General features: G+C 46.2%; 4 protein-coding genes across 4 annotated transcripts; 3 read left to right on the top strand and 1 right to left on the bottom strand.

Annotated features, from left to right (window-relative positions):
* Window positions 1-3,798: 3,798 nt before the first annotated feature.
* On the top strand, window positions 3,799-7,290 carry LOC124705357. The gene is made up of 4 exons (XM_047237090.1): window positions 3,799-4,175; window positions 4,354-5,032; window positions 5,502-5,588; window positions 5,692-7,290. The coding sequence occupies exons 2-4, from the start codon at window positions 4,688-4,690 to the stop codon at window positions 6,970-6,972; spliced, it is 1,713 nt and encodes a 570-aa protein (XP_047093046.1). The 5' UTR covers window positions 3,799-4,175; window positions 4,354-4,687; the 3' UTR covers window positions 6,973-7,290.
* A 386-nt stretch (window positions 7,291-7,676) lies between these two features.
* Window positions 7,677-14,093, bottom strand: LOC124647451 (fructokinase-like). The gene is made up of 12 exons (XM_047187396.1): window positions 13,891-14,093; window positions 11,716-11,800; window positions 11,431-11,508; window positions 11,197-11,271; window positions 10,646-10,698; window positions 9,983-10,133; window positions 9,105-9,221; window positions 8,867-8,990; window positions 8,585-8,688; window positions 8,326-8,473; window positions 8,112-8,164; window positions 7,677-8,005 (listed from the first exon to the last, which is right to left on the bottom strand). The coding sequence occupies exons 1-12, from the start codon at window positions 14,091-14,093 to the stop codon at window positions 7,922-7,924; spliced, it is 1,275 nt and encodes a 424-aa protein (XP_047043352.1). The 3' UTR covers window positions 7,677-7,921.
* Window positions 14,094-19,058: 4,965 nt separating this feature from the next.
* Window positions 19,059-20,855, top strand: LOC124705354 (60S ribosomal protein L21-2). Its single transcript, XM_047237088.1, has 2 exons — window positions 19,059-19,333; window positions 20,359-20,855. Exons 1-2 carry the CDS (start codon window positions 19,097-19,099, stop codon window positions 20,614-20,616), a joined length of 495 nt encoding a protein of 164 aa, XP_047093044.1. The 5' UTR covers window positions 19,059-19,096; the 3' UTR covers window positions 20,617-20,855.
* A 4,226-nt stretch (window positions 20,856-25,081) lies between these two features.
* On the top strand, window positions 25,082-25,649 carry LOC124647450 (norbelladine synthase-like). The gene is made up of 2 exons (XM_047187395.1): window positions 25,082-25,265; window positions 25,348-25,649. Exons 1-2 carry the CDS (start codon window positions 25,082-25,084, stop codon window positions 25,647-25,649), a joined length of 486 nt encoding a protein of 161 aa, XP_047043351.1.
* Window positions 25,650-27,228: the final 1,579 nt, after the last annotated feature.

Genomic DNA, 27,228 nt, shown 5'->3' with positions numbered 1-27,228 from the left:
CGAAGCCCTGCCGGAGTTCTCCACCACCACCGGCACCACGCCGTCGTGTTGTCGGGATTCCGAGGAGGATCTACTACTTCTGCTGCCCGCTGGAACGGGGAGAAGGACGTCTTCATCAACACCGAACGTGTGACCGAGTACGGAGGTGCTGCCCGACTGTGGCACCGTCAAGATCTTCCGCGCGCTTTTGAAAGCGGCAAGTGATCATCTTCTCGCAACAACGAGATCTAATCTCGTAGGCTTTGGAAATCTTCGAGGGTTAGTCTCATGATCTTCTCGTTGCTCCCATCTTCTAGATTGCATCTTGGCTTGGTTTTCGTTCTTGCGGTAGGAATTTTTTTGTTTTCTATGCTACGAATCCCATCAGTTATACTCACATAGGGTCAGGTTGAGTTCTTGCTGGGCCTTGACGATGTTCGCTGCGCCGGAGAGCAGCTTCTGTCGCTGCGCCTCCAGTTCGACTTGAGCTGCGGCGGGGTCGATGTTTTGCGGGATGGGCGTGGCCAACACGCTCATGGCCGCTTGTAGCGGGGTCGTTTCCGGTAGCGCGGTAGATGTTCCGACGACGACCTCGTCGCGCTCGGTCGGCAGCTTGGCCGTGCGCGTAGACTTGGTCTGCGCTGCGCCCTCCACAATAGCTTCTTTGTCGGCGCCTCCTGCGCCAGCCATCATCACCTCCACGCTGCCGGCGGCGCGGTCGGAGCGCGGCCCGCAAGCAGCTGAAGACCTCGGCGGATCCGGCGCCACCAGCACCGGCGAGGGGTACTGGCGCTCCTTCACGGTGCCGAGGTAGATGCAGTGGCTGCCGAACTCGATGACGCGGCCGTTCTACGGGTAGCGGCCGTCGTTGGCGAAGTAGCCCACGTTGTCGTCGATGAAGTCCAACAAGCCGAGGCGGTAGACGAGGCCAGAGACCACGCGCTCGCCGGAGATGGTGAGAAGGCCCGCCCGGATATGAACTCCAGCAAGCGCAGCTGCTGGCCCCATGGTGGGCGCCAACTGTCGCCGTGGGGAAACAACAGATGCCATAAGATGGCTTAAGTTGGGGCCGAATGTGCGCTAGAGGATCCGGGGAAGGGTGTTGTTAACAGGGAAAGAGAGAAAAGAAACCGGAATGTATTGCTAAACTTGTCCCTTGGCCAGAGGTTGAAGATGTACAGTACAAGATTCCTTCTACTTGCTACTGAACAACCTAACTCCTCTCTGGATCGATCGTCCGTCCCTCCCGCGCAGGGGTGTGCTCCCTCTCCTTATATAGGGGAGAGGGTGGCTTACAAGGGAAGAAACCCTAATGGAATCTAGGATGAGCTAAGCTACTTTATAAAGCTACTTTGGCCCCCCTGGCGCCGGTTCTGGCTTTAATCAAGGAGCGATGACCTCGTCCGGTATCTTTTGAGTCATCATCTGCTTTGGCGCCAGGGCTTCGTTTAAAGCTGAACTGCTTCGCTCATCCTTGTCCTCTAGTCCTTGGTGGAATCTTTGACCAAAGTGCCGACATGCTACAGTAACCCGGGTACCGGGAAACTGGTACCTTTCCTTCTGAACTCCGGTACCTTTGCACTTAGTAACATGAACCCTGTGAGTCAGTACCTTGGTATACCCCTCTTGGGATACCGGTTGGTACCAACTCCGGCTAGCTGAACTTGACCTTAGAATCCGGATCACTCTTTGATCCGGTTTACCAGCACCATATTATGGCTAACTTGTCATAGTCTTGGCCTACCGGGGGCCATCCCCCCGACAATATTGTCACTATCCAATCACTAAAACCATGCTACTCCATCTAACACACACATCACCCCACACATGCTCTTGCATAGATGTTGGATCAGAAAATAAACTTAATAACGGGGTACATAATATGCATCAATGAATACATCTCACCAAATAATAAGATCAGATCTCATAAAACAATGTCATAGAATATGGATCCACCACATAGGTATTACAAATATGACCATAATCACGATAGGCAGCTCATATGGCACTAAGAACTATGAAGAACATGAGAGAAATAGATCAAGCTACTGCCACAAACCCGTAGTCTAGAGGTGGACTACTCCCTCTTGGTCATGGTGATGATGAAGACTTTGGAGAAGGTGGAGATCCCTCCAGCGGTTATCCCGGCGGAGTTTCCCCCTCCAATCTTCTCTGCAGCAGCCTCCCTTGGTGTTTCTGTCTTTCTACGGCGCTCTCCTCCCGAGAACTCTTCGGGACCATATATATATAGGGGTTTTTAGGGCAAAATACGTCGGTTCGCGAAAGAATTAGGGCAAACGGACAATCTAGGGCTGAACGGGGGTGGGTGGCGTGGCCAGACTTCTGGGCCACGCCACCTATGCTCGTTTGGCCCTCGGGCCTCTCCAGGTATGCTTCCAGGGTCCACGTTGTTTCTCCCGATGAAAAAATGATGCTCCAAAAATCCCAGGTTAATTTGACTCCGTATAGTTCTCTGAAAAATACGCGAAACAAGATTTTCCTGTTCTGCAGGGTTATAAACCAAACAAAGAGGGATCATTGGTAAATCCCCATAAATCAATGTAAAACATGGTATTATCATCATATATGTTGCAAATATGTGGGAATTCAATATGATAAAGGACAAAGTTCACGTATGTATTTTACATGCATTAGTACTCTAACATGTCCACACATAAACATGAAACTGAATAGTTATAGTTATAAACTCATAACTGGTTATTGGAATGGAATCACATTATCGAAATTCATCTGTTTCACGCATACCTCATCATGCATTGATGGATTGACAAAACAGTAGATGATTTGAAGAGTACATGAGAGATTGAAGTAACACGACAATAACATGACACACAAATGAACACATTATAGTAACATGAGATCATGAAGATAGAGAGCTAATAAGTACTTTATCTATTATGGTCGAAATGAAAAACTTACAACACAAAAATTGTGTAAATACCGAGATGAATCCACTTCTCAAAGGAATTTTTATATGATCGACCATGTGCATTGAATTTGATGATCTAGTCTAAAATACTCCAAATATAAACACAAAATCCGAAAGTTAAAATTTACCAAATATGAAATAGATTGCAGACATGAAATATGTTCATCTTTTTTTCTGTAGAGCTAATCACGAATCGAAACACTCGCGCAGATTAGATATTGTGAGGGCCGATTGAAACATTTCTAGAGATACTAAGCCCTAAGTGCTTTGCTCTTCATGTTGCTGCAGCCCACCCACTTTTGAGGCAACCAAACACTTTGAATTTTCAGCTTGTGGATCTAGTTAAGTATGCATATCCAGTTGTACCAATAAATATAACATAGTGTAATACCAAAATAGACTAGACACGAAAAGACGTTCTTAGTAGGAGCTGCCGGATCAGCTGCAACGTAGTGATCTAATGCGTTCGTTAACTTCGACTTCTTGTACTATCGCTGATTACACTTTCCGGTGATCTATTAATAATCATCAATAACAGTATAAGCAGATCCAAAATAATAAAAATTACAAGTAGGTCTTTAGACCACCTAGCGACGACTAGACTGACACGAGCTAAAGGCGCGCCGCCGTCCTCGCCCCTCCATCACCGGAGCCAAGCAAAACGTGTCGTAGTAGAGCTTATTGTAGTAGACAAATATGAAGTTGTCGTGCTAAGCCCTATATAAAAACAACACACCAGAGCAATCGTCGTTAAAGATGACAACCATGGATTGGAAGAAACCGACACCAAGGAACACAAAACTGACCGCATACTCCTAGTTATTTTTTAATGGTTGAGAAGGAATGGCGGTAGGCTTTTCTTTTGTTCGAGAGGTTTGGTTGCCCTATGCAGCTAACCAAGCTTGGGACATTGGAGTCGGGCGGTCAAAGTCAAGCGAAGTGCATCCCAACCGGATCCAACCCGCTACCCTCCCTCCCACGACATGACCTCATCATCCCCATTTTTATGGCCTTGGCCCACTGGAATATCGGCAATACGATGTAACAATAAATATATCCATCTCCGCTGATAAAAAGAAGAAAAAACATCCAGCTTAGCTTCTAGCCTAGACTCTATAGAGAGACAAGTAAAATCCGAATCCCTTGCGAGATTTCTGTACGCGAGGAGCAGTTGCTTTGCCTCTGCTTTGTTCTTCCTCCGTACTGTACCTCCTCTTCTCCATCGAGGAGAGAGGGCTGCTTCAAGGTTCGCTCTTCTCCATCTCCTGCTGTTCCCTTTTACCATTTTCACCCTCTCTTCTCTATTTCTTTTCCTGCGCGTCTGTGCTATGCAAATCGAGCTATCGAAGCATTTGTAGGGCTTCTTGGCTGGGCTTCCGCTGGCGATCTTTCCGATTCTAATTTTATGTGCTTTTTTTCTCCAGATTCTACAGCTTGCAGGCACTTTCCTCATCCCCAATCGCTCCCGAAATTTCTCCTTCCCCGAGCGACCAAACCCTTGAGGGCGGCGGCGGCGCTGTCGATCGAGCCAAGAATCCCAAGATTTCATTTTTGACGAGCTAGACGTGCTCCTGGAGGGGTTTCTTGGGAACCATATTTTGTTCCGGATCCGTGGAGGTCGACGATAACCTGGGTTCTCTTTCACCGCCTAAAATTGTCTTGGCAAGGGTTTCTTGACTCTTCAAGGGTCGTCTTAGGCCTTGTCAATCTTGGCCCGGACTCTGTGGGCCACGGCTGTGTTAGGGCTCTGCGGCTTGGATGGGGTCGGCGGGGGAAGTTGTGGAGATCAGCTCCGACGAGGAGGACGTTCCCATGGCCAGGAAGCCGATTGACGACTGGCTTGGGAAGTTGTTGAATGACGAGGCTGATGAGATAAATGTGGATGATTTCTCCGATCTCATGGTGATGGGCGAGTTGTCCGCACCACCCGTGCCGCCGCAGAAGATGGCCAAGCCTGGTGGTTGCGCTGATGATGATGATGATGATGATGATTGTGTGGTTCTCGATGGTGACCCTGATAAGGCGATTACAGTACGAGAGGAGAAGGGGGATGGGGGAGATAGCAGCTCGGATGAATTGCAGATAGTCGGGGGAAAAGGACCGGTATTTGTTTTCTTCCACTTCATCCATAGCAATGTGTTTTGTGCATACCATAGAAACAGTACGTTGTTATATTGGAGGGAATGCAAAGAGATGAAATGCTTTATATCGTGTATGATCATGGTGTGCTGATTTTGTTTGATATCTATGTGTGGATTTGGATCGCGTTACAGATGTTGTTTAGAGAGCTTATGTTAATTTAGTATTCACTACTGTAGAACTTGCTTTTTTTATTAAGATACTACAAAAGTAAGGATGCATTATTGTACTTGAAACATGGAAGTAGTTTGCCTAATACAAACAAGTACAATAATGCATCCTCTACAAACAAAAATAATCTGCTTGTTTGTATTGTCAAAAATAATGACGGTTTTAATTCATGTTAAAGTTGGCGATGATTATTACAATTTGCCTGTAGGCTGTAGTAGCATTCCTCTACTATTTACCTGAACGATTTTCAATTCTTCTGCAGGTAGCATGCAGGGACTTCCCTCATTCGCGCCATTTATGTTCTAACTTGCCCTTCAATACTACTTTTCATGCGAAGCATTGTGGCATGGTAAGTATCACATGTTAACTACATATGTTTGTGATATGATACGATGAAATCTAGCAGAGACGATATATATTTTAATTCTTTTCATTTTATTTTAAAATTGCAGTGTCACTGTTTTGTATGTGATGCTCCAGCTCCATGTAATTCTTGGGGTCAAGGTGTCTCGCTTGATGATCATTGCCATGCAACGGATAAGGAATCAAGGTGGAAACTGCTGAGGCAAGCATTCAAGTGCAAAAGCCTGCCAGCGTCTCATCCAGAACAACGCCAGAATGCTGTCTGCCCAACAATGTCACCTAGACATCAGGATATACAGTGTCAAGTCTCAGTCGCACAATCAGAACTACCTTTACTATCAAATATTAGTGGTTCTTCTTTTGCCAAAGGAAGCCCTCTTCTTAATGTTATGAACCAAAACCGACCAAGGCACACTTCAGTCAGAGTCTCGCTGAATGTAGAAAGAACTATAAGTACACAAAGAGGATCCCTTGCAACAAGGGCGAGGAGAATGACAGGCAATATCTGCACCTCTCAGAACACTCATTCACGTGGAAGTTTCAAAAGAGTAGGGACAGTCTCTCCAGGCCACACTATCCGAAATGCTAACCAATTTGGTTCTACTGCTTCAACCAGTATCCGGCCCTTGATGAACAAGGCATTGCCACATGTATCCCAGCCAGTTGAAGCTATACCAAGAACTAATACTCCACATGTATCTCAGCAAGTTCAAGCTATACAAAGAACTAATGCTTTCGGTGGTGCTGTTCATAAAAATGCCCCTCAGAGATCTCTCAGTGCACCAATAGTACAAGGTCAGCTGGCACCTTCTTGTCAGGTTACCTCGAATGGAGTGCATGGTATAGGAGCACAACTTCCACGGTGCACCTCGCTTATGACTCAGAGAACACAGTTCCTACCGGAGCAAGTAGTGGATGTTTCCACACAGAGCTGGCAAGACATACTTGCTAGTGTGGCATCCGAAATGGGGGTATTAGATGATTCTGAATACAATTCAAGTACTGCAGAGTCTCAGCAGCCTGTGAGGACTTCCTCCCAACCTCTGGATGCTGGTGCAAACCAAAGGGAGGAGGGTCTTCACACGGAGTCTGTTGCGTCAACCTTAAACCTGATGACTTCTAATGGGCATGGGTTGCCTAGTCACATGACTGGTGCTGATATTCAGGCAAATACTCCTGTGCAAACAACACAAACTTTGTACCATCTGAATTACGACAGCAGTCTTGGTCCACATGAAGCTCATCTCGATGGTGGTTCCGTAAGCCCCCCTGCAGACGAGTTATTGGCAGAAGCTGCTCATCACAGGGAATCTTCAGGGTTGGATTCCACGGGCCTTATATTTGACTTTGAGCTTGAAGATTGGACTTAAGCAGCCCATTCTCACGGGCTTAGCATTTTAAGAATCTTGTGGACAATAAAACCGGTGATGGACCAGCTGGTCCGTAGGTTTCCTTCCCAGGAGAGGTGAAGATGTTCCTTGTACAGTATCTAGGTTCTGTCGTAGAAATATTATGTTTGATGAGTTACTGTTTGTTTTCTATCAGTCGCATAGGCCTTATGTTAGGCCTTAGATGCTTGTAGCAGTTATCTCCTTATCGCTTTGTAGAAGAGTAGAATTACAATTCCCTACCTGTTGAGCATATTTATATGGGCCATATTCTAGTGCCAAAATTGCATCTTTATGTTACATCTTGTTGATTGCCTCCTGATTTTGTGAGGCATTTGGTTGTGCTTGATTATATTGTTTAGAAAAGTACCTCCTGAAAGATCTTCCTTGAGGAGTTAAGTTTGTGTTGGTAGTCTGCTGAAGGTATGGCGTGGTTATGTTTGGTCACGTGGCTGGGCGCAAATTTCAGTTTGGCGTGGCCAATAGTAACCTTTGATGGCCGTTTGAGGCACGTTGGCTGGGACTGCTTCTAAAAGATGGATTGGCGGTGTGTGGCTGACCGGACGGGATTCCATGGTGTGCATTCTGGTTTGGTTTGGTTTATGCGTGCGGGCACTAGGCTGATTTGGAGTCTCCCTGATGGCATGTACATTGCACATTTGCACTTGCACAGGAACAAGCTTAAATAATCGCAAAAAAAAAAGGAACAAGCTTAAATTGTGGGGAAATACTGCCTTCCCTGACAACACTGCATCGCTCGCTGATTTTATTCACTCAAACAGTACCTCTGGATGCATACTTTCAACTTTTAATACGAAACTTTATCACCGACGCTCACCATGTTTCAGTCCCATGGACTCTTAAGCAACAGCTGAGGACATGGTGCATTTCTCTAAACCTTTATTTCTTCTCCACACAATTTTCAGAATGCCTAACACAAGTATTTAGACAAGCGTGTATCAGACTGCCATGGTAGGCCCGTGCGCGCACCGATCGCTCTGCATTTTATGGCCGCCTGCAACATTAACAGAAAGCTCAGTGTACATCTCAGTTAGGATCATCGAAAGAATACAGCTACTAGTACTTCTTTCGTGGCGTTTACATAGCAGATGGATTATTACCACTTGGCAGGCGAAAGGCAGCATCTTCTCGGGTGGCATATCCGTGGATAGTCCTATTAAGAATCAATAGGGAAGAAACGGTAAAACTTTGATAGTCACTGTTTGTTTGATAAGAAAAAAATTACTGTCATTTAGTCACTGCAATCTTCTTGCTCATCTGGCAAAAAATAATGAATAAAATACGCAATCTGGAATAGGTTAATATGCCTCTCACCATAAAGTACTGCTCCTATAAACGCGTCGCCACAACCAGTGGTGTCAACAAGCTCTGGGCTAGGAATTTTTTCTGCTGTTCCTATGAGCAATCTTCCAAATATAGTACTAGTAACAGTACCATGCCCTCTTGAAGAGAGTCCCATGAACTAAAATGATAAAATTGAAAATTGGAATACCAGTAAGTAAATTTCTCGAGAATTTTGATCACACAAAAGATATTGTCAGTAAACAACATTGATATTGCCAAATTTCCATACCTTGGATGATACACAAGTTGGCAGGTTGTCATCTTTAAGCACTTTCAGCCTCAAGGACTCGGCAACATCCTCTATATCTGCTGCATCTATTTCAGAACTATTGCCTGTTCAAGCACATACCGGATGGCCACAAAGTATATAAAACTGAGCTTGAGATATCAAAGACAGCAATTACAAATCATGTAGATCCGTCCTGGTGTCTATCTTATAAAGAGAACGCATAAAATTGAGAAGTGAACACAAGGAATATTGCATCGAGACACAAGGTTCAGTACTGATCACCTTCGCTCCTCTCAAGCATCATGCATCCATTTTCTCCAATGGTTGCAATCATGAATCTCACATGAGGATATTGCACAAGGATCTCTAGAAGTGCCGAGGGAATGCATGAGATGGACGTCCATTTCTTTAAAAAGAAGACACCACTGAAATTAGTGTGAAAAAACGAATGAAAGTGTACTAAAAGTATACAGCTGAAAGAAAAGGCAAATATTCATGTGTTATCATAACCTCAAAATACCTCTGGAAATTTCCCCGAACAGACAATGTAACTCGCTAGGCCAAGCAAACTTTCGAGTTCAGCCTTTGTTCTTTCTGGTTCCGCATCAACCAGTATTGGAATCTTCATTAGATCAGCCTGTACACTTCTGGTATTTATCATGCAACATACTAAACAAGTATTTGTTTCTTTATACAGGTTTTATATAGCTCCACTGTAGAACACTAGTCATCTACAGAATTTGATTTTCAATCTTTTGAAGAGGAAGGAAAAAGTCCAGTGCTCGGCTCATCTTTTCCCCATACTTTTTTGGGCTCACTTAAACCCCTAAACTACCATATCTCAAAGAACTTACCTGTCGGCCAGTTCTGCAAAGATAACATCGTGCCAGAAGTTTCTAAAAGAACTGAAAGAAAATCATACATGTAAGTTGAGGGATGAAGTACGTGGGTGTGTTTTCTTGTTCAAAAATATAGCAATTTGCAATATGTGCAAAATAACAGTAATTATGTTACTTTTTTCCTGAAGTCATCAATGGTCACATTATTAAACAAAATGACGGTGTGCATAATGTTACATCACAGCCTGCATACACGAATTATTTTTCAGACTTTCCGAAACTTTTTAGCGTTACAGAATCTGGGCAGGCGGTATAGTGCTCAAGATATGATAGTTCAGGGGTATAGTTAGCTTTAAAGATGTTTTTCAGAAAATGGGAGCTGTTTGGGAAAAGTGAGCCAAACAACTAGTTTACAGAGGAAACATGAACTTTTTTTTTACTTTAAACAATTAATTTTCAAATAGGGATGCACTTGGACTTTTGAAGATTTAAAAAGACATATATTATACTTATATGTATCAGTGAATTATTGTTGCGGCAACTTGAAAAATGAACTTACCTGCTTAGCAACAGCCAGTGCCATTTCATGTGAATATCCATCTAGGTATAACAAGTTTACATCTTGCAGTGCAGCTGACAGATTTGACATTGATAAATCATTAGGAACCATTGGAGGGTAGCCTGCCGTGATTATGCATGTACGAGTTTTACTACAAATGTAGAAAGTTATATAAGTATATGTATGGTAAAAAAATTACAGGACAAAGTAAATTGCAAAAGTTGAATAAAAACAGTCCCATAATCCTGGAAAAGAAGATCAACAGCTTCAGCCACGTTGAAACTGATTCAGAAGCCAGTAAAATGATGAAATGTGGATACAACAGGATAAATTGTTATGCATAAAGTGTCAGGTGATGGGCAGAAAATAATTTCCATGTATTTTCTTAACTGCATATATTCCTGTTGTCTGATCTAAATATGCAGTATCTGCGAACAACAGAACGAACTCTGTGGAGGCCTTTCAGTAGCGATGGAATTAAGATAAATAGGAAACTATTCTTCAATAAATTTGTCTACATGTACTGACACAGAGTAGACAAATGACCAGCATATCCACTCAGGTATGCAAGCTGTGGCTGTCTTGACTGCTTTAACTTACCTATAAGCTAAGTGCTAGTAGTTGGCTTTAAATAGTGATGATGAAGAGAAGATATGCTCTCACGTTTTCTTATCAATAATGACATAGACAAATGTTGTGTTTCCACCATCAGAGATCTGCAAAGCAAAATGCCACAAATAATATGAGTCGTAAAAGATGAAGGATAGTCCAATATGATATTTTACTAGGGAATTCACATTCACCTCTCATCTGTTAATGCTTTTTTTTGGGGGCGAAAACTCATCTGTTAATACGTAATATCCCAGACAAGAGATACCAAGAAGGTGGTTTAAGAGATATTCTTTAGATATATATTACTAGAAATATTATTGAGCTGGCCTTACCGGTGTTTTCTATTCATCATGTTAATAGTACCCAGGTCAGTATTTCAGTTTTCTTTCACTGTTCAGACATAAATTCAATGGTTCTGAAAGGGAAAGTTTCTATCTTCCGGGTGGCAGCCACAGATACCTGGGCCCCGAAAACACGATGCTACCAATCTCAATGTTTCTTTTGGGGGAAGAGGTGTTGTGCCTATAACTAAACCATCACTTGTATGCAATGCGCATGATGATCAAAGATGCAGAAAGTACTGTTCGTGATCCAAGCCTTACTATAACATGCGACACATCGATTCCAGCTTCCTGGAGTTCCGAAAGAACAGTTCCTCCGATTTCATCGCTGGCCACCTGAAAAGACATCTTAAGTGAGCGAAACGCGTCTTGTGGAACATCAGCTGAGCAAGCAAAGTTGAGCAAAGTTTTCCCATCTTGATGGAATACTCATAGTGTCAAAATGTCAAATCAGTGGATGCGACACCACAACAGCAGGTCGAGCAAACTACGCACCTTGGAGATGAGCCTCGTGTTGAGGCCCAGACGAGCAGCGCCCGTCAGCGCGTTCCCGGCATTCCCGCCGCCCGATATCTGTGCACACCATCACCAAGAACCAGCAGGGAGCAAAGCAAATGGTCACTGCAAATTCAGCTCATGCAAAGGGGGAACCCGCCCAAATTCCGCAGTGCTACTCTGCAAAGGGGACAGTTTCCCCACTCCCCTGTTTCTAGCTTCTTCTTTTTTGATTGTCCTTGTAGCTTCTTGGTGACCCAGCCGTAAAAAGAAGGACATGGTTACCTGCAGTTCTCCGCTGCGGATCTTGTCGTCGGGCCGCGGGTACGCGTCCACGGTGGCCAGGTAGTCCAGCGTCAGAGCATCCCCACTCGTTTGGGCTCCCCACGCCCAAATCCGGCGAAATTTAGCGCCGGATGGATGTAGTTTTTGGCCTGGGGAGGCCCATTTTTCCAGCCGCGAGCCCATGGACGCGCACCCACCGCGTGCATAGCGACGGTGCAGTCACCGGGAAGGGCAATCGTCGGAGTTCCTCGCCGCATTGAACCGTCGCGAAGTGGACTGGAGAGCCGAAACGACTCGTCGGGAACGGTCGAAGTGGCCTCGATGCGAGAACCGCCGTAATGGAGCACGAACTCCGCGGAAGAGCAACCGGCGCTCTCTTTCGTCGAGAGACCTACATAAACAGTTTTCGACGGGCTGAGCCATTCATCCGTTCTCTCGTCACCATCCTCCGTCAACCATGAGCGATATCTCTTGGCCATCGGACACCGACAGCGAGGGGAAGCCGCCTCGGATGGCGCCATTGGTGGGATCCAGCTGCATCGTCCAGACAGCGACGATTCCCCCGCCGGCCGGCCGAGGACGAGTTTGACGACGAGGAGGAGGACGAAGAGGCCGTGGAGCAGGCCGAGGAAGAGGCCGAGGAAGAGGAGGAGGAGCAGGAGCGAGGAGGAGGAGCGAGGAGGAGGAGGACGAAGAGGCCGATGAGGACGACGACGAGGAGGACTCAACTTCCTCCGACGAGGAGGTGACGAGCCGGAAGCATCGCCGCGACGACGATGAGGCGGGGCCTTCTAAGAAGAAGAAGAAGTAGTTTAGTTTTAAAGTTTTTATATGTAATTTCTATGTTTATTCGAATTATATTCGAAATATATATATAATCTATCTATGTTGCACCACTTGAGAGTTCAAAGCTTTCGTTCGACGAGGGTATTGCCGTAGATCGGGAAGACGAGGGTTTTGCCGTAGATCGGGAGGACGAGGGTTTTGCCGTAGATCGGAGGCCATTGTCGCCGACAAGTTGGGGCCACGCCCGCTTTTCACTCGTCCGGAGTCCCCGAGCGCTCCCGGGGGGCCGGGATGGCGTGGGATCGCCGGATGGATTTAGGCCCAAATCCGGACGAAAACGAGGAACCGGGGGCGCGACTGGGCCGAATTACGCCGTCCGGATGGAAAAAACGCTCGCCGGGGGCCTGTTCGGGGGGACGAGTGGAGATGCTCTCACCAGCCCGCACCCCAACTGCAAAAAAGAAACTCAAGACCGATCGATCAGGCCAGAAAAACGAGCAAAGCACATGAGCACTGGTCAGTGGTCAGTGAGGAGTGAGGCGGTTAGAGCATGTCTAACAGGCCCCGTATATTTTCGCTCCTTAAAACGCGAGTAGAGGGCCCTGTATTCACTTTTCGGCGGCCGAAAACTCGGACGATCTAGCAGAATCTGTAAACTCACCCTGTAAAATGGAATATTCCTAGAATATGCCAAATCGAAAAAAAAAATCTCCCCTTCATCTTCCTCCTCTAGCCAACTGTTGGCCTAGCCACCAAGCTCCCCGCCCCGGCCATGGCTGCCCCGCCCGGCCGCCTCGCCTCGCCCGGCTCCGGCCGCGCGCCGCGCGCCGCTCGCTCGCCTCGGCCCGCCCGCCCGGCCGCGCCTCCGCCCGCCGCCGCTCGCGCCTCCCCGGCCGCCCTCGCCTCGCCCGCCCGGCCCCGGCCACGCCGCCCCGGCCGCCCTCGCCTCGCCCGGCCCCGGCCGCGCCGCACCCGGCCGCCCTCGCCCGCCCCGCTCCCGACCTTGCTGCGGCCGTGCTCGCTCCGGCCAGCCCCGCCCGCTCCGGCCATGCTCGCGCCGGCCACGGCGGCGCTCGCCCAGCCCCGCCCGGCCCCGGCCGTAGCTCGCCCCGCCCGGCCGCGCTCGCCGGAATTTAGCCGGATTCCGGCGAGGCGATCCGCGAAGCGGCTACATTTTCTGAAATTTCAGCCCGCCACGAGTGAGGGGTTGGCCTCGTATTTGGCCTCCCACCCCGCACAAGTAGGGGCGAAGACTCGCCCGTAATCGAAACCAGTAAAAATCGAAGCGGGGGGCGTTTTTACGGGGTCTGCTAGACGGCCGGGTAGAGCTCAAACCCGTATTTTGGCGGTTATTATACGGGTTTGGGTGTTTTAAGGGGTCTGTTAGACCTGCTCTTAGTGTATGAGGTGAAGTGTCGCACCACGACGCGGTTTGCGGCGAGGGCGGAGGCGGGGGCACCCCGCGGCGCCGCGGCGGGCGTGCTTGCACCCCGGGCAACGTTAGGTACGGAGGAGCAGAGGAATCCGCGGCGGCGGGGCGGCGGGGCGAGGATGGGAGGGTACGGGGTCGGCGAGTAGTGGAGGAGCTGCATGGTGGGGCCACCGGCCACGGGCTGGCCGCCGGCGGGATGTGGACGGAGAGCGTGAGCCGGGACAAGGACGCTTGCGGCGTCGCGGAAGTGGGCGGACTTCAGCAGATGGTGAGCGTGAGAGCATCTCCACTCGTCCCCCCGACGAGGCCCCCGGCGAGCGTTTTTTCCATCCGGACGGCGTAATTCGGCCCAGTCGCGCCCCCGGTTCCTCGTTTTCGTCCGGATTTGGGCCTAAATCCATCCGGCGATCCCACGCCATCCCCGGCCCCCGGGGAGCGCTCGGGGACTCCGGACGAGTGAAAAGCGGGGAAGGGCCCGATCCGTCGGTGACTCGACGCACGAACCCCACCGCCACGTCGCTCAAAATCTCCCCCACCCCTCGTATCTCTCTCGCCGCCGGCACCACCCCGCCGGCTTGTTGCCCAGATTGCGCCGCCACTCCTTCCCCACTCGCCTATATTCCGCCGTGTTTGGACGACGGTCTATCCGGCCGCTCTTCCGCCGGCCCGTTTTCCGGCCTGCTTGCTCGTCGTCGCTCGCGGCTCGGGTTGCCTCGACCACGCCCGTCGGTGTTCGTCCATTTGCCTCGCCGGCCATGGACTCGGACGAAGAGGAGGAGCGAGATGTTCGTCGAGCTTATGCAAGAAGAGATGGCAGCGAGCCGCCCAAGACGAGGAGCACATGATGATCCTTGGTTGCTTGGCAAGCATGTACGGCGGACCGGCAACTCGTCGGCGTGGTGGGTCGGCACGAGGTCGCCGGAAGTGCAAGCCGAGACAGCGAATGGAGGGCTACCGCATGTTGTACGCCGACTACTTCGCCGACAATCCATTGCACGGTGAGAGTGTTTTCCGGCGTCGTTTCGGGATGAGCAGAAGCTATTTCTGGAAATTGTGTATGCCATCCGCCACTTTGATCCCTACTTCGGATGCAAGGCGGATTGCACTCGGTTTGGTTGGATTTTCGTCACCGCGAAGTGCACGAGTGGCTATGAGGATGCTAGCGTATGGAGCTCCCGGTGATACCGCAGATGACTATCTTCGCATGGCGGAGTCCACCGCCCTTGATTGTTTCTACCGGTTCTGCAGGGACGTCATAGCAGGTGTTCGGGGACTATTACTTGAGATCACCCACTGTCGAAGACACTCGGAGGATCCTTGCAACAAATGAAGCTAGAGGTTTTCCGGGGATGCTTGGAAGCATTGATCTGCATGCATTGGCAATGGAAGAAGCTGTCCGTTTGCGTGGCAGGGAATGTACAAGGGTCACAAAAAAGGCTGCACTCGTGATACTTGAAGCAGTGGCTACCCATGATCTTTGGATTTGGCACTCTTTCTTTGGTATGCCTGGATCCAACAATGACATCAACGTCCTAAACTGCTCCCCGGTCTTTTCCAAGCTTGTTGAGGGTCATGCTCCCCCGGTGGACTATGTGATCAATGGTCGGCACTACAACAAAGGATACTACCTTGCAGACGGTATCTATCCAAAGTGGGCAACATTTGTGAAGACGATCTCCAATCCTACACAACATGATTATTGAAGATGAGCGAAAGCATCCGGTTCCTCTGGCTGAGCAAGAAGCACCATATGAGAGAGAGGGTCCTCTTGCACAGCCTAATCACCAGGTGCCTCCATCATGGGCCGCCTTCATTGCTATGCGCCAGGAGATTCGAGACTCTACAATGCACCAGCTGCTGCAAGATGATCGGGTGGAGCACATATGGAGGCTCCGAGGCAACGCCAACGCCGACGCCAACTAGTCTGTCTTAATTTGTTTGAAAAATTGTGAAATTGTGTGCTTCATTTGTTTCAGCACTTGTTAAACATTGTACTGTTATCGCCGAATTTGTTTCAGCAATTCTCGTCATCTTGTTTGCCGAACTTGTTAAATTTTATGTTGAATTTGTTTGAAATATGTCAAATGGTCGAGGTTGGGGGTTTCCTGCCGGGGGGACGGCTGGAACTTCGGCGCTCCCCACGCCAAATCTTCATCCAATCCGGACGAAAATTTCGCCGGATTTGGGCGTGGGGAGCGCCAACGAGTGGGGATGCTCTGATGGGTCCAAGCTTGCATCCGACTTTTGTCTTGGTGCCGAGTATACTTGGGAAAGTGGTTTGTTCTCTTGTGTGCGTGTGGGATTCAGCTTGCGATCACAGGTTCCATGGCCGCTCGAGCTGTTCGAATGATCGGAGTTCAAGTTTTGCTCGAGCGCTAGGCAAGGAAAAAAATAGCGCACCATAACAACATAGCGTCGGACGAAAAATATGCTATTGCTAATAGCGCGCTAGCACGCTATAGCGCCGAAATGATGTAGCATGGGCTATCTAAAAACGCTATAGCGTGCTATTAGCGCCGAAATAGCGCGCTATTTTATTTCCATGGCTAGGAGTGAGAAATGAACGTGAGCCCGTATCCTTGAGCCTTCAGGCAAACGATTTGTGTGGGATGAGATAGTTATGAAACTTTGACCATGAGCACGCATTGTTTGTTGACCATAACTCGTGAACCCAGTTACCATATGAAGCACATTCATTCTATATCTATGAAGAATATGTTTCTTTCTCTCGTTTGATGGAGCCTTTGTGTTGAAAATATCTATCTGCTATTGTTTGTTGACCATAACTCATGTACATACAACCCATCATTGGCTAACTCTAGAATTTTATTGTACATTTTTTTTCAAAGTTTCAAAGTTAGCCAATTATAAGTGTTTGAAAATAAATGGCTACATGTAGCTTGACCCTCCATTTTGAGTTTTCGCTTTTGACGCAGCTTATAAAAAAAATGTGGTGCAAAAATAAGATTGTTGCCTTTTCTTAAACAGTGAACAAAAAAATATCGATTTTCAGCGAAACATTAGGTGCGCACATAGAGTATGGAGTTATACATGCGAAATTACTTTCTTGATTTGACATTTTAAATTTTTTTATTTATAAAAGGAGCATAAGCACTCAAGATCAAAAGATGGATTTCCGAACATCGAACGCCGGTGTTTTGGCTCTAGATGCATATCCTCATTTTATTTGAAATGCATTTTCAATATATTTAAAATCTTTAAAAAATCAAAATAAAATGTCTGTGTGCATCTCCACATCCTATCCTATCTTCTCACAAAGTTGTTTTAGCAAATTAGATAAAGAAAACATATAAGATCAAAAGGGGATATTTGGTGTTTTCTTCAAAATAAACTTTAGAAGAGCTTACGATAAACCCAAATACTCATTCGGTCCCCAATTAGATGTCACGGATTTGTTTAGATTTACATATACTTGTATAATAATACACGTTTAGATGGAATCTGCGATATAGAGGGAGTAGATGTTTTTGCATCAGACTTTACATATAAAATGATATGTACATAAGTGGCATGAATGCATCGCACATTTTGTTTAGCGAGATAGTGATAACCCCCCTCTCTCTAATGTTTTTAACACTAGGGCGTGTTTGGTAGGGTGAGGCAACCCAGAAAATCTGTCATCATCCCACTTTTACCATATGAGATAGTGTTTGTTAGGTCGGGCCATTGGGCAGAGCTAAGCCCACCTCATACAAATAAGGGCTCCTGGCCAGGTTGTGAAGCTCAAATCGACCTTCACAACCCAGCTTAGCTTAGCCCCCCTACAAAAATATATATGTTGACTCTTCTTATTACCCAAAAGCATCCCCAGAATCTTCAGCTCCTCGTTTTATTCAGTTATGAAATGGCTCATTTCAATGGAGATTTATAGCATCAAAAGTGGATAATCAAGTTGGTTGACTCATCCAACATCTTGACTCATCCCACATCTAGACCCGAAAGGTGCGTTCATTTTACGGTATGTTGATGATACAAATCTGATTAATTCTGATTCGTGGAATATGATCTGGAGAAACTTGTGTTTATTAAACTTATTTATGCTTATTTCAATAACTATATCTAGAGTTAGTTTTAGAAAAATAAAGTGAGATTTTCTGTTTTGTAAAGCAAAGAATGAAGAGAATTAGTGCAAACAACTATTTGGTTCCAAGAGTTATTCTCTAGCTTTCATTTTTTATCGTAATTACTACTTTATTATGCGACATAGTGGTTACATTCAGACTGAATTAAATCAGTGAGAAATCCAGGTATTACATCAAAGCGAATAAAATCTAAAGTGCCTAGAGCTTCTTTGGCATACCTATGCGCCGCATTGTTTGCATCACGTCCAATAAAAGAAACTTGACTCCTTTTATATACTTGGGTGTCTCTATTTATTATACTCCCTTCGATTCAAAATAATTACCTAAAAATAGATATATCTACACACTAAAACATGTTTATATCTATTTTTGGACAATTATTTTGAACCAGAGGAAGTATAATATTTTTAATTAAAGAATGGAAGCAGGACGAGGACCGAGGTGGAAGTTTCTCTCATACGAAAATCATCTTGTTTTTATAAATTCTATATTTATTTACTTTCCATGTTCATATTATCTTTTCTAGAAACATGATAAGAAAAAGACCACAGTGTTATAGTGTTTTTTTTTTGCAAAGGAACCAACTTAAAACAAAATGCTGATGACTTGATGGAATATTGTACTTACACAGAAAGAATATTGTACTCCATCCGTTAAAGAATGTCGATTTTTTTCTAAATTTGGATATTTTTTGAGGGTGCTTCTAAATTTGGATGTATTTGAAAAAGTTCAATAATTTAAATTATCGAGAACTCCATATTTTTAGAATGAAATTTTCCAAAAAAAGGTGCTTCAGATTTGAGAGTTCAAAAAATGACGGCAATTATGTTTTTTTTTAGCGAACAACAAATCAATTCAGCGAATGGGGTTTTCCCTTATCATTCTCCTATATCTAAAATGGGCCGAGAACCTGTCATACAAGCCCAGCCCAGCCCAGTAGCACCCAAATCCTCCCTCGCTGGACCTATAAAGTACAACCATGCCCAAACCCACCAAACCCTAGCTTCCCCCACACCGTCCGCCCTACTCCCGCCGCCGCCGACGCGCGAAGCAAAGCAGGATGCCGGCCGGCCATGGTCTGCGGTCGCGGACGCGCGACCTGTTCGCGCGCGGGTTCAGGAAGAAGGGTTACATCCCGCTCACTACCTACCTGCGCACCTACAAGGTCGGGGAGCACGTCGACGTCAAGGTGAACGGCGCCGTACACAAGGGCATGCCGCACAAGTTCTACCACGGCCGTACCGGACGCGTGTGGAACGTCACCAAGCGCGCCATCGGCGTCGAGATCAACAAGCAGGTATAGATCGATCCCCCCTTTATGCCCTCCTGTTTGCGCTTGTACCACTGCTGTGGTTCCTTGTGACTGAACGTCCATGACCGGGATGATCTTGCTTCAGAATGGTGACACGGTTGAGCTGACTCCCATTTGTAGAATCGTTGCGACTTGCGTTTGATAGATCTTTGCAAGTGCGCTTTTGATTTCGTAGTAGCCGCAATAGGACTTTACCGCCTCTCGTTAGAAGATTCCTCATCAGCTGCGTAGATCCGAAGTATTGCTTAGATGATTTTATGGTGGCAGTATGTGCGCGGATGAAATTTCGGCTGATTTTGTTACGTTTGTAGAGGAACGTGTGTCACTAATATAAGATCACAGTATTTCTTGTACATTCTCTGAAAATGTTTAGTTGCTTTCATTGCATATAACTAGTAAACTAGGATGTAACCAGTTTAATATTCTCTATTGATGTATTTGTACAATACTAGGCTTCATTGATTGACTGCCTGTGCGCTTTGAAACTGTTAAAACATCTATTGCATGCACCATATTGCTAAATCAGCTTTACATGGATAAGCTTGTGTAGTGTTCAATACTACCTTACAAGCTGGCTCATAAGACTACTGATAGTCAGACATTTGCTTGTTGGCACAATTAAAATTTGTACCACGCTTTGCATACGAATTCTCTATGGTCCTATATATTTGACTTCAGTGCCTGTTATCTCGTGTCTGATGTAGTACTATCGTAGTTAGTTTGATTTCTAGTTCATACTTAGTATAACTATATAAAGGTATACATACTCCAAATTGTTTATCATTCCAAATAAACCGTCAGTTATTTGCCAATAAAAATAGTTCAATTCTTTGATTTAATAGTAATGCATTAGAAAATCTATGCTTTTGGATTGAGCTTGAAATGTTTTCAGTCTTTGTTCCTTTATATCTTATGTTTATATTGGGTTCTGTAGTAATCAAAGTGAACCAAAAACTTGCTTTATGCAGTGAAGTTCAGAACTAATGTATTTACTGGTCCATTTATGTCAGGTTGGAAACCGCATTATCAAGAAAAGAATCCATGTCCGTGTCGAACATGTGCAGCCATCCAGGTGCGCTGAGGAGTTCCGCCTGAGGATTGCCCAGAACGACAAACTCAAGGCAGAGGCCAAGGCACGTGGTGAGGTTATCAGCACCAAGAGGCAGCCGCTGGGCCCCAAACCCGGCTTCATGGTCGAGGGTACTACAATTGAGACGGTCACTCCCATTCCCTACGATGTGGTCAATGATCTCAAGGGTGGTTACTAGGATGTTTGATCTATCTGCCTGCATGCCAGTTCGATCAATATCTATGTTGCTCTTGTGAGTAGGATTTGCTCTCTGAGCAGTAGTCTGGGTCTTAATTCCTGTCAAGAAGATTCTCCGGTGTAGGTCTCTATCCTGAGTTTTGCAGAAATGCTATACTGTGCTATTTCCTTAAGAATGATGATGATGTGCTCTGTTGAACTATAGTTACATTGCGAACCTTAAAAGATGCTCTTGCTGTACTAGTGAGTAACTGTGATGAGTTGCTGGCGTTTGGGGCTGTCAGAGCATCTCCAACAGGCGCGCTATATCGCGGCGCGCTAAAACCAAGAATCCGCGCGCGGTAAACAGATATGGCGCGCTGTGCCGTTTTTTCCTCCGCCGGGCGCCGCAAAATACAGCGCGTGCGCGCGCAGGAAAAATGGTCCTCCGCCAGGCGCTGCAAAATACAGCGCGCGCGGGCGCGGAAAACAGATTTCTAGTCTATTTTGCATTCACAATTCATGAAAGAAATGACACAATTCATGAAATAAATGACACAAAGTGCAACAACATCACATAGTTCAACAAGGACACACAAAATGACGTAGTTCAACAATGACACACGACATATGGTTCAAATGGACAAAGTGAAACAATGCATATCACAAATGCATATCACACTTCCGCATTTTCCAAGTCAACACCTTCTTCTTCGTCCTCGTCATCTTGGGTTGAAGGAGGAATAGTAGCATTCATGGAAGACACGAAGCCTCCCGGTGGTGCTCCCATACTCCCGTACACACCACTCACGGAGCCTCCCATGGTCCCTCCAAACACTCCTCCATAGCTTGATCCTCCCATGCCGGCCATGCCTCCATAGCCTCCCATGCCGGCCATACCTCCCATGGAGGGCATGGGCATGCTTCCCATGCCGGCCATGCCTCCCATGGAGGGCATGGGCATGCTTCCCATGCCGCCCATGCCTCCCATGGTGGGCATGGGCATGCTTCCCATGCCGCCCATGCCTCCCATGCCTCCTCCAAACATGCCTCCTCCAAACATGCCGGTGGTGGAAGTGTTCATGTTGGCTAGCAACAATCTCTTTTTGGCCAACACTTCATCGCGAAGAAGGTTGACGTACTCCTTTTGCCTCTCATCCATATGGGAAGTATCCATCAAGAAAAGCTTCCTCTCCTCCTCCGCTAGGCGTGCATGCTCCTCGGTGGCTTGCCTCTTCTCCTCCAAAGCCAACTTCCTCTCCTCGTTGGCGGCAATCCTCTCCTCCAAAGCGGCTCTCCTAGCTTCAATAGCATCCATAGCCTCTTTCTCCAAGTTTCGTTGCATCTTTCTATCTTCATTTGCTTGCAACCTTGCATTTGCAATCCTCTCCATAGCCATGGCAATGTCATCATCTCCGGCCTTCCTTCCCTTCATTTCCTTGGCGGTCTTCCTACCGGGCACATTCCTCCGCCCATTGTTGATGGAGTGAGGAGTGGAGCTTCTCTTCTTCCCTTCATCACTTGAATCATCATCGATGATTGTTGCATCACCGGTAGCATTGGCCGCCATAGTTGCCGCATCCAACTTGCCGCGCGTCTTCCACTTCTCTTCATTCCCTAGCACTTCATAGCAATGATGCAAGGTGAATGGCTTGCCAAGAATCTTGTTGCCTTTCTTGTTCTTCTTTCCCACATCCCTAAACAATCCTTGAGCCATGGAGTTCTACACATATGCGCAAAAGAAAATAGATGAGCCATATGAAGTACAACCGTATTCTTCTCATATGAGCCATATGGTGAACATAGTAGAGTCACTTACCCTATCATTCTCATTAGTGCCACTCGGATTGAGAACATCGATGTTGGCTTGCACGCCCGCCCATTTTTGGCAATCGGTGTTGATACCGGACCAACGGGACCGAAGTGAGCGCATGGTTCGCTCGATCCCACTTGTGTTTGTATTGAAGTACTCCGTCATCCTCATCCAATATGTTTCTCTTGTTTGATCGGTACCGGTTGTTGGATCCATTCCAATTGTCAACCACGTCTTGCAAAGCAACTTGTCCTCCGCTATGGTGTAGTTGGCGGCCCGGCCGGGAGGGCGAGGTTCAATCAACCCTTCTCCTTCCTCATCTACATCCTCATATTCCTCCTCCCCATAGGCGGCTTCATCGTCATGCAAGAACGAGGATCCAACATTCATTGTCTCCATGAATGCCGCATCATCCACTCTACATTGCAATGAAATTCATTACCATCGGCTAGGTATGCATCTAAACCACAATTCGACAAAAAAGAAGTGTTTTTTACCTCTCGGGCATTTCACCATCCACCATATGTGCGCCGCGCGGTTGCTCGGACGGAGGCGTCGGCTGGGTCGGCGGAGGAGGAGGAGGAGAAGGCGCCCGGTTCGGCGCCGGAGGAGGAGGCCGTCGGCGGGGGACGGGCGCCTTCGCTTTCTTCGGTGGCGCGACGGCGGCGGGGCCGACGTGAGGCCGTTTCGTTGACGGCGCCTTCCCCCTCCTCGGCGCGGGCCGCGCGTTGCCGGTGCCTCGCGCGGCCATCCGCGCCGCGGCAGCGCTGCGTGTAGTGCCCGCGCGGCGGGACGAACAGCCGCCCGCGCGGCCAGTCCGTTGGGTTCCGGCGTCGGCGCCGCCGCTAGGGTTTGGCGCCGGCGCGGCGGAAGTGGCGGCGGCGGCGGAGGGTGTGACAGAGTAGGGAGGGGTCGGCGGGTTGCCGGAGGGGTCGTCCATCGTCGGGATCGCCGGCGGCGCGCGGAGACGACGGATTGGGCTCGGGGCAGCGACGCGGGGAGGAAGTTTCAGCGCGGGGATTTTTCGCGGTTGGACGAGCGATGCCGCGCGGCTGTAGCCGACGCGCCGGATATGCCGCTCCGGATTGTGCAAAACGCCGCGCGCCCTAAAAATTTTACAGCACCGCGCCGTTTACCGCGCCTGCTGGAGCGCCTGATTCTGTCCCGCGCGCGCTATATCGGACGTTTTTATGCCGCGCGGCCTATATAGCGCGCCTGTTGGAGATGCTCTCAGCTATCTGACTGATTTATTTACTTGGTAGTGCATTCTGAATATTGCTTGTGCATTAGTTGCATCATATCTTTTGTATTGCTTCCATGCGTGTTGTTCAATTTTTGGCTCATATCACAAACTTTTATTTCTGGCCTTTTCGAGAGGTGGCTGAGAGAAAGTGAAACTGACCTGTCGTTGCTCTGTAGCAACAGTGTAAGCAGAAAAGTTTTCACTCTATAAGCCATTCTTTCCCCGCAACAAAAAAAAAAGGTGTTGCTTTAGCAGGTTCTCGGCCAACCAACGACCCTCGAGATAGGCATCCCCTACTTGATAGAATTCTACACCGCTGTATAAGGTTTAGGAGGTAACCCCAGCCAATCAAGGAAACACCTTGATGTTAATTTTGAGAAGAAAGGTTGGTTTGTTGGTGAGTTCAAACTGCTTGGCGAAGTTAAGAATATATCGTGGATGCATCTTTCATAATTCATAGGAGTTGCAAGTCCAGACTCCAGAGCCAATCATTTTGGCAACACTCTTCGATGGTGTTGATCATACTTATTGGGAGGAAGCGAGAGAACAATTTGGACCCCTCTTTCTTAGGGACGAGTAGAAATAATTGTTTTCAAATGGATCAGTAGTGATACAAACTAATGGTGAACATAGATTCAAAATTCATAGTTATATTTTCAAATAGATCAATACCATCGCTTGAAATTATAGTCTGTTCAACCGAGTTATATGCTAAACTAGATCTAAATACTACAAATGACTTAGAAATTTTTTAATATATAATATCCAATTAACACGCCCCATGCTAATCCATGTACTGACAACTAGCGTTACTTAACTGTATTCAATATTCAAGATGCTACAAGACAAAAAATTGCAGTCTCTCGGGACAATAAGATAGTACATAAAGGGCAGCCGGCTTCTTGTTGATGGGCATCTTTTATATTTTTTGAGACGGCAGCAGGCGAGGATCACATTATCATACAAATGATTTCATGCTAATGAACCTGCAGTCGGCAAACAATGTATATAAATGCAATGTAGCAGACCAGAGGTGTCTTTCGACTCTCAAGAAATATATTCTTTTGAAACGAGAAATTAAAGACTTTTAGGGGAATCAATTCGTCATCTGGTCTAGGCATATGCTTAACTTTTAGTACTTCCTCCGTCCTTAGGTTTGTCCAAATTGGGATATATCTATATTCTGAAAAGATACATTCAAATTTAGACAGACTTTCGACATCTTTTTATAGACAGGGACAATAGTATAATTCCAAGCAAAAATAGGTGCTTCCTTATTGGTGCGACATGCCGTAGCATCTCAATACTTGAGATTCCATGTAAGGATAGAAATCGTACGTGTTCACAATATATAGAGAGCTTTTCAGTTGTACATATTCACACCCTGAGCTGCTTCAGCTTGTTGGTGGCCAGTGCGGCCAAGGAAGGGCGATGAAGGGAAGCCAGAGCCATGAGTTCGAGACTGATGTCCCAGCCTCTGAGCTATGGGAAGTATATGGCACGCTTCGTGTGGGAGAGTTGGTGCCTGAATTGCTTCCGCACATCTTCGCAAAGGCTGAGCTCGCCAGTGGAGATGGTGATGTCGGCACAATTTGGCGGCTGACATTTGCTCCCGGTGAGATTCTGAGACCAATATTGCATACTACTCAAGCTGGTGGATGTATATTTATATGCAATAACAGTTTGCTTCTTGCTAGGTATTCCTGGGCTAGAGACCTACACGGAGAAACTTACCAAAGTTGACAATGAAAACTACATCAAGGAAGCAGAGTCAATCGACGGAGACATTATGAAGCTCGGGTTCCTCTACTACATGGTCAGGTGTGAGATCATTGGGAAAGGGCTTAGGTCTTCGGTGATAAGATCAACTATTGAGTATGAGATCGATGATGGCCATCCCGAGCTTGAAGCTATGGTCAGTACTGCAATTTTGGCTGCAGTGGCTGAATCTTTGTCAGGCTATATCAAGATGGAGAAGATGGCTCACAGTAGTTCTTGAAATTGCTACCTTGCAGCAAAATGTATCTGTACTTTCATGAGAAATAAATGCGTGGTTGAAAATGCATTCATACTTTGTGAAGCGAATTTGAGAATCAGATCAGACAAGCTCTCTCAGACAAATGTTGGAACACGTTAATTCAGATAGTGTGGTGTAAGTTAACTCTACAAAATTCAAACTTTTATTCAACTGAATGTACCAACAATTTTATGCAGATATCAGAAATCATGGAGGAGTAATATATTTCGATATATTCATCACGAATTACGTCCTTTTAGGCTATAGAGCAAGTTCAAAGTCCTCTGAGCCGTACGAGGCACAAAAAATATTTGCATAAAGATAACGTAGTTGTATTACATACTAATAGTAGATAGTAAGTTAACTTTACTGGAATATACCACAACTACTTTTATTAATAGTGCCCAGGTCTTATAGTCAAGACCTTAAATTCCAGTAGTCCAAAGTCGCTCGAGTCGCGGCAGCGACTTACGAGGCTAGTCTGATACAACCGATAAAGTAGCCGTATTCCATAGGTATGGTGGGAGGAGGCAATAATGATTGTGTGACATGTCAGAGTTCTCACGAAGAATAAAACCATGACTCCGTTCAAGAAATGGAAAAGGAAAAGATTGAAAGTCTCCTGCTTACAGAAGTCCATGTGTCAATACTCAAGAAGCACAAGCTTGGACAAAAAACTGAGACCATCAGGTTCTCTCTCTTAAATGTACCGAGATAATCGCATATTTGTTTGCGAAAATCCGTTTTTGTGTGTACTTATAAGGTGTTTGATGAAAATTCTAACTAATATCACTGTGTGTACTATTTAAGGAGAAGCAGATGGAGCTGTAAATTAGTGTGCTATGAATAAATAATAGGGGTAAAATTACCTACAATAATACCTACTTTGCTGTGAAATTTGGTATTTTCTAATTCTTATTGATCTATTGGTGCAAGGTTTCCATTTCTCTTTAATTTTTTTTGAACAGGTGTGTCACGGAAGAAGAAGAATATGAAGTTCTATAAAAGATTGGGCCCTAATCTTTATGTTCTATATGTAACGGTTAGAATTTTTTCTCTGAACCTTAGTGCAAGCAAGGGATTTCTCTTTGTTCAAAGAAAAATACTTTTGCAGTCCTCCAATATTTCTAAGGTTTTCCTCCAACTTATATTTGTTGGGTATTGTCTACAAACCGTGATCAGTATTTATGCAAATATCAAAACTGATGGAGAAATACACTCAATATATTTCGATATATTCATTATGAACTATGTTCTTTCAGGCTATAGAGCGTAGTTTAAAGTCCCCTGATCCGTAGAAGGCCAAAAGGGTGTTTGCATAAAGCAGCTGTGTTCCATAGTTCAGATAGTAATTTAACTACTAGAATATACCACAACTACCTTTATTAATACTTTCCCGAGTCTTATAAGTTAAGACCTAAATTTCAGTAGTCTTAAGTCCCCTGAGCCACGGTAAGGCGACTTAAGCAAAAAATAATAGTAGAGCAAACTGTTGTCTGTATCACATTGTCATGTCATATATAACCAATCTTGTAGCTAAGATATATAATAAGTAGATATA

This window comes from Lolium rigidum, chromosome 4, assembly GCF_022539505.1.
Source record: "Lolium rigidum isolate FL_2022 chromosome 4, APGP_CSIRO_Lrig_0.1, whole genome shotgun sequence".
In the NCBI taxonomy this organism is placed as follows: Eukaryota; Viridiplantae; Streptophyta; class Magnoliopsida; order Poales; family Poaceae; genus Lolium; species Lolium rigidum.
Note: the sequence above shows the minus strand (reverse complement) of the source record. Positions and strands in the feature narration are given on the sequence as shown.

Bases quoted from the DNA above. Each gene is read 5' to 3' on its own strand.
- LOC124705357 (XM_047237090.1), top strand. From the start codon at position 4,688: ATGGGGTCGGCGGGGGAAGTTGTGGAGATCAGCTCCGACGAGGAGGAC. The intron at 5,033-5,501 runs GTATTTGTTTTC...ATTCTTCTGCAG, and splicing joins TAGTCGGGGGAAAAGGACCG to GTAGCATGCAGGGACTTCCC. The intron at 5,589-5,691 runs GTAAGTATCACA...TTAAAATTGCAG, and splicing joins ATGCGAAGCATTGTGGCATG to TGTCACTGTTTTGTATGTGA.
- LOC124647451 (XM_047187396.1), bottom strand. From the start codon at position 14,093: ATGCAGCTCCTCCACTACTCGCCGACCCCGTACCCTCCCATCCTCGCC. The intron at 11,272-11,430 runs GTGCGTAGTTTG...ATGTCTTTTCAG, and splicing joins ACACGAGGCTCATCTCCAAG to GTGGCCAGCGATGAAATCGG. The intron at 8,474-8,584 runs GTATGGAAATTT...TTATCATTTTAG, and splicing joins CAACTTGTGTATCATCCAAG to TTCATGGGACTCTCTTCAAG.
- LOC124705354 (XM_047237088.1), top strand. From the start codon at position 19,097: ATGCCGGCCGGCCATGGTCTGCGGTCGCGGACGCGCGACCTGTTCGCG. The intron at 19,334-20,358 runs GTATAGATCGAT...CATTTATGTCAG, and splicing joins GCGTCGAGATCAACAAGCAG to GTTGGAAACCGCATTATCAA.
- LOC124647450 (XM_047187395.1), top strand. From the start codon at position 25,082: ATGAAGGGAAGCCAGAGCCATGAGTTCGAGACTGATGTCCCAGCCTCT. The intron at 25,266-25,347 runs GTGAGATTCTGA...GCTTCTTGCTAG, and splicing joins GCGGCTGACATTTGCTCCCG to GTATTCCTGGGCTAGAGACC.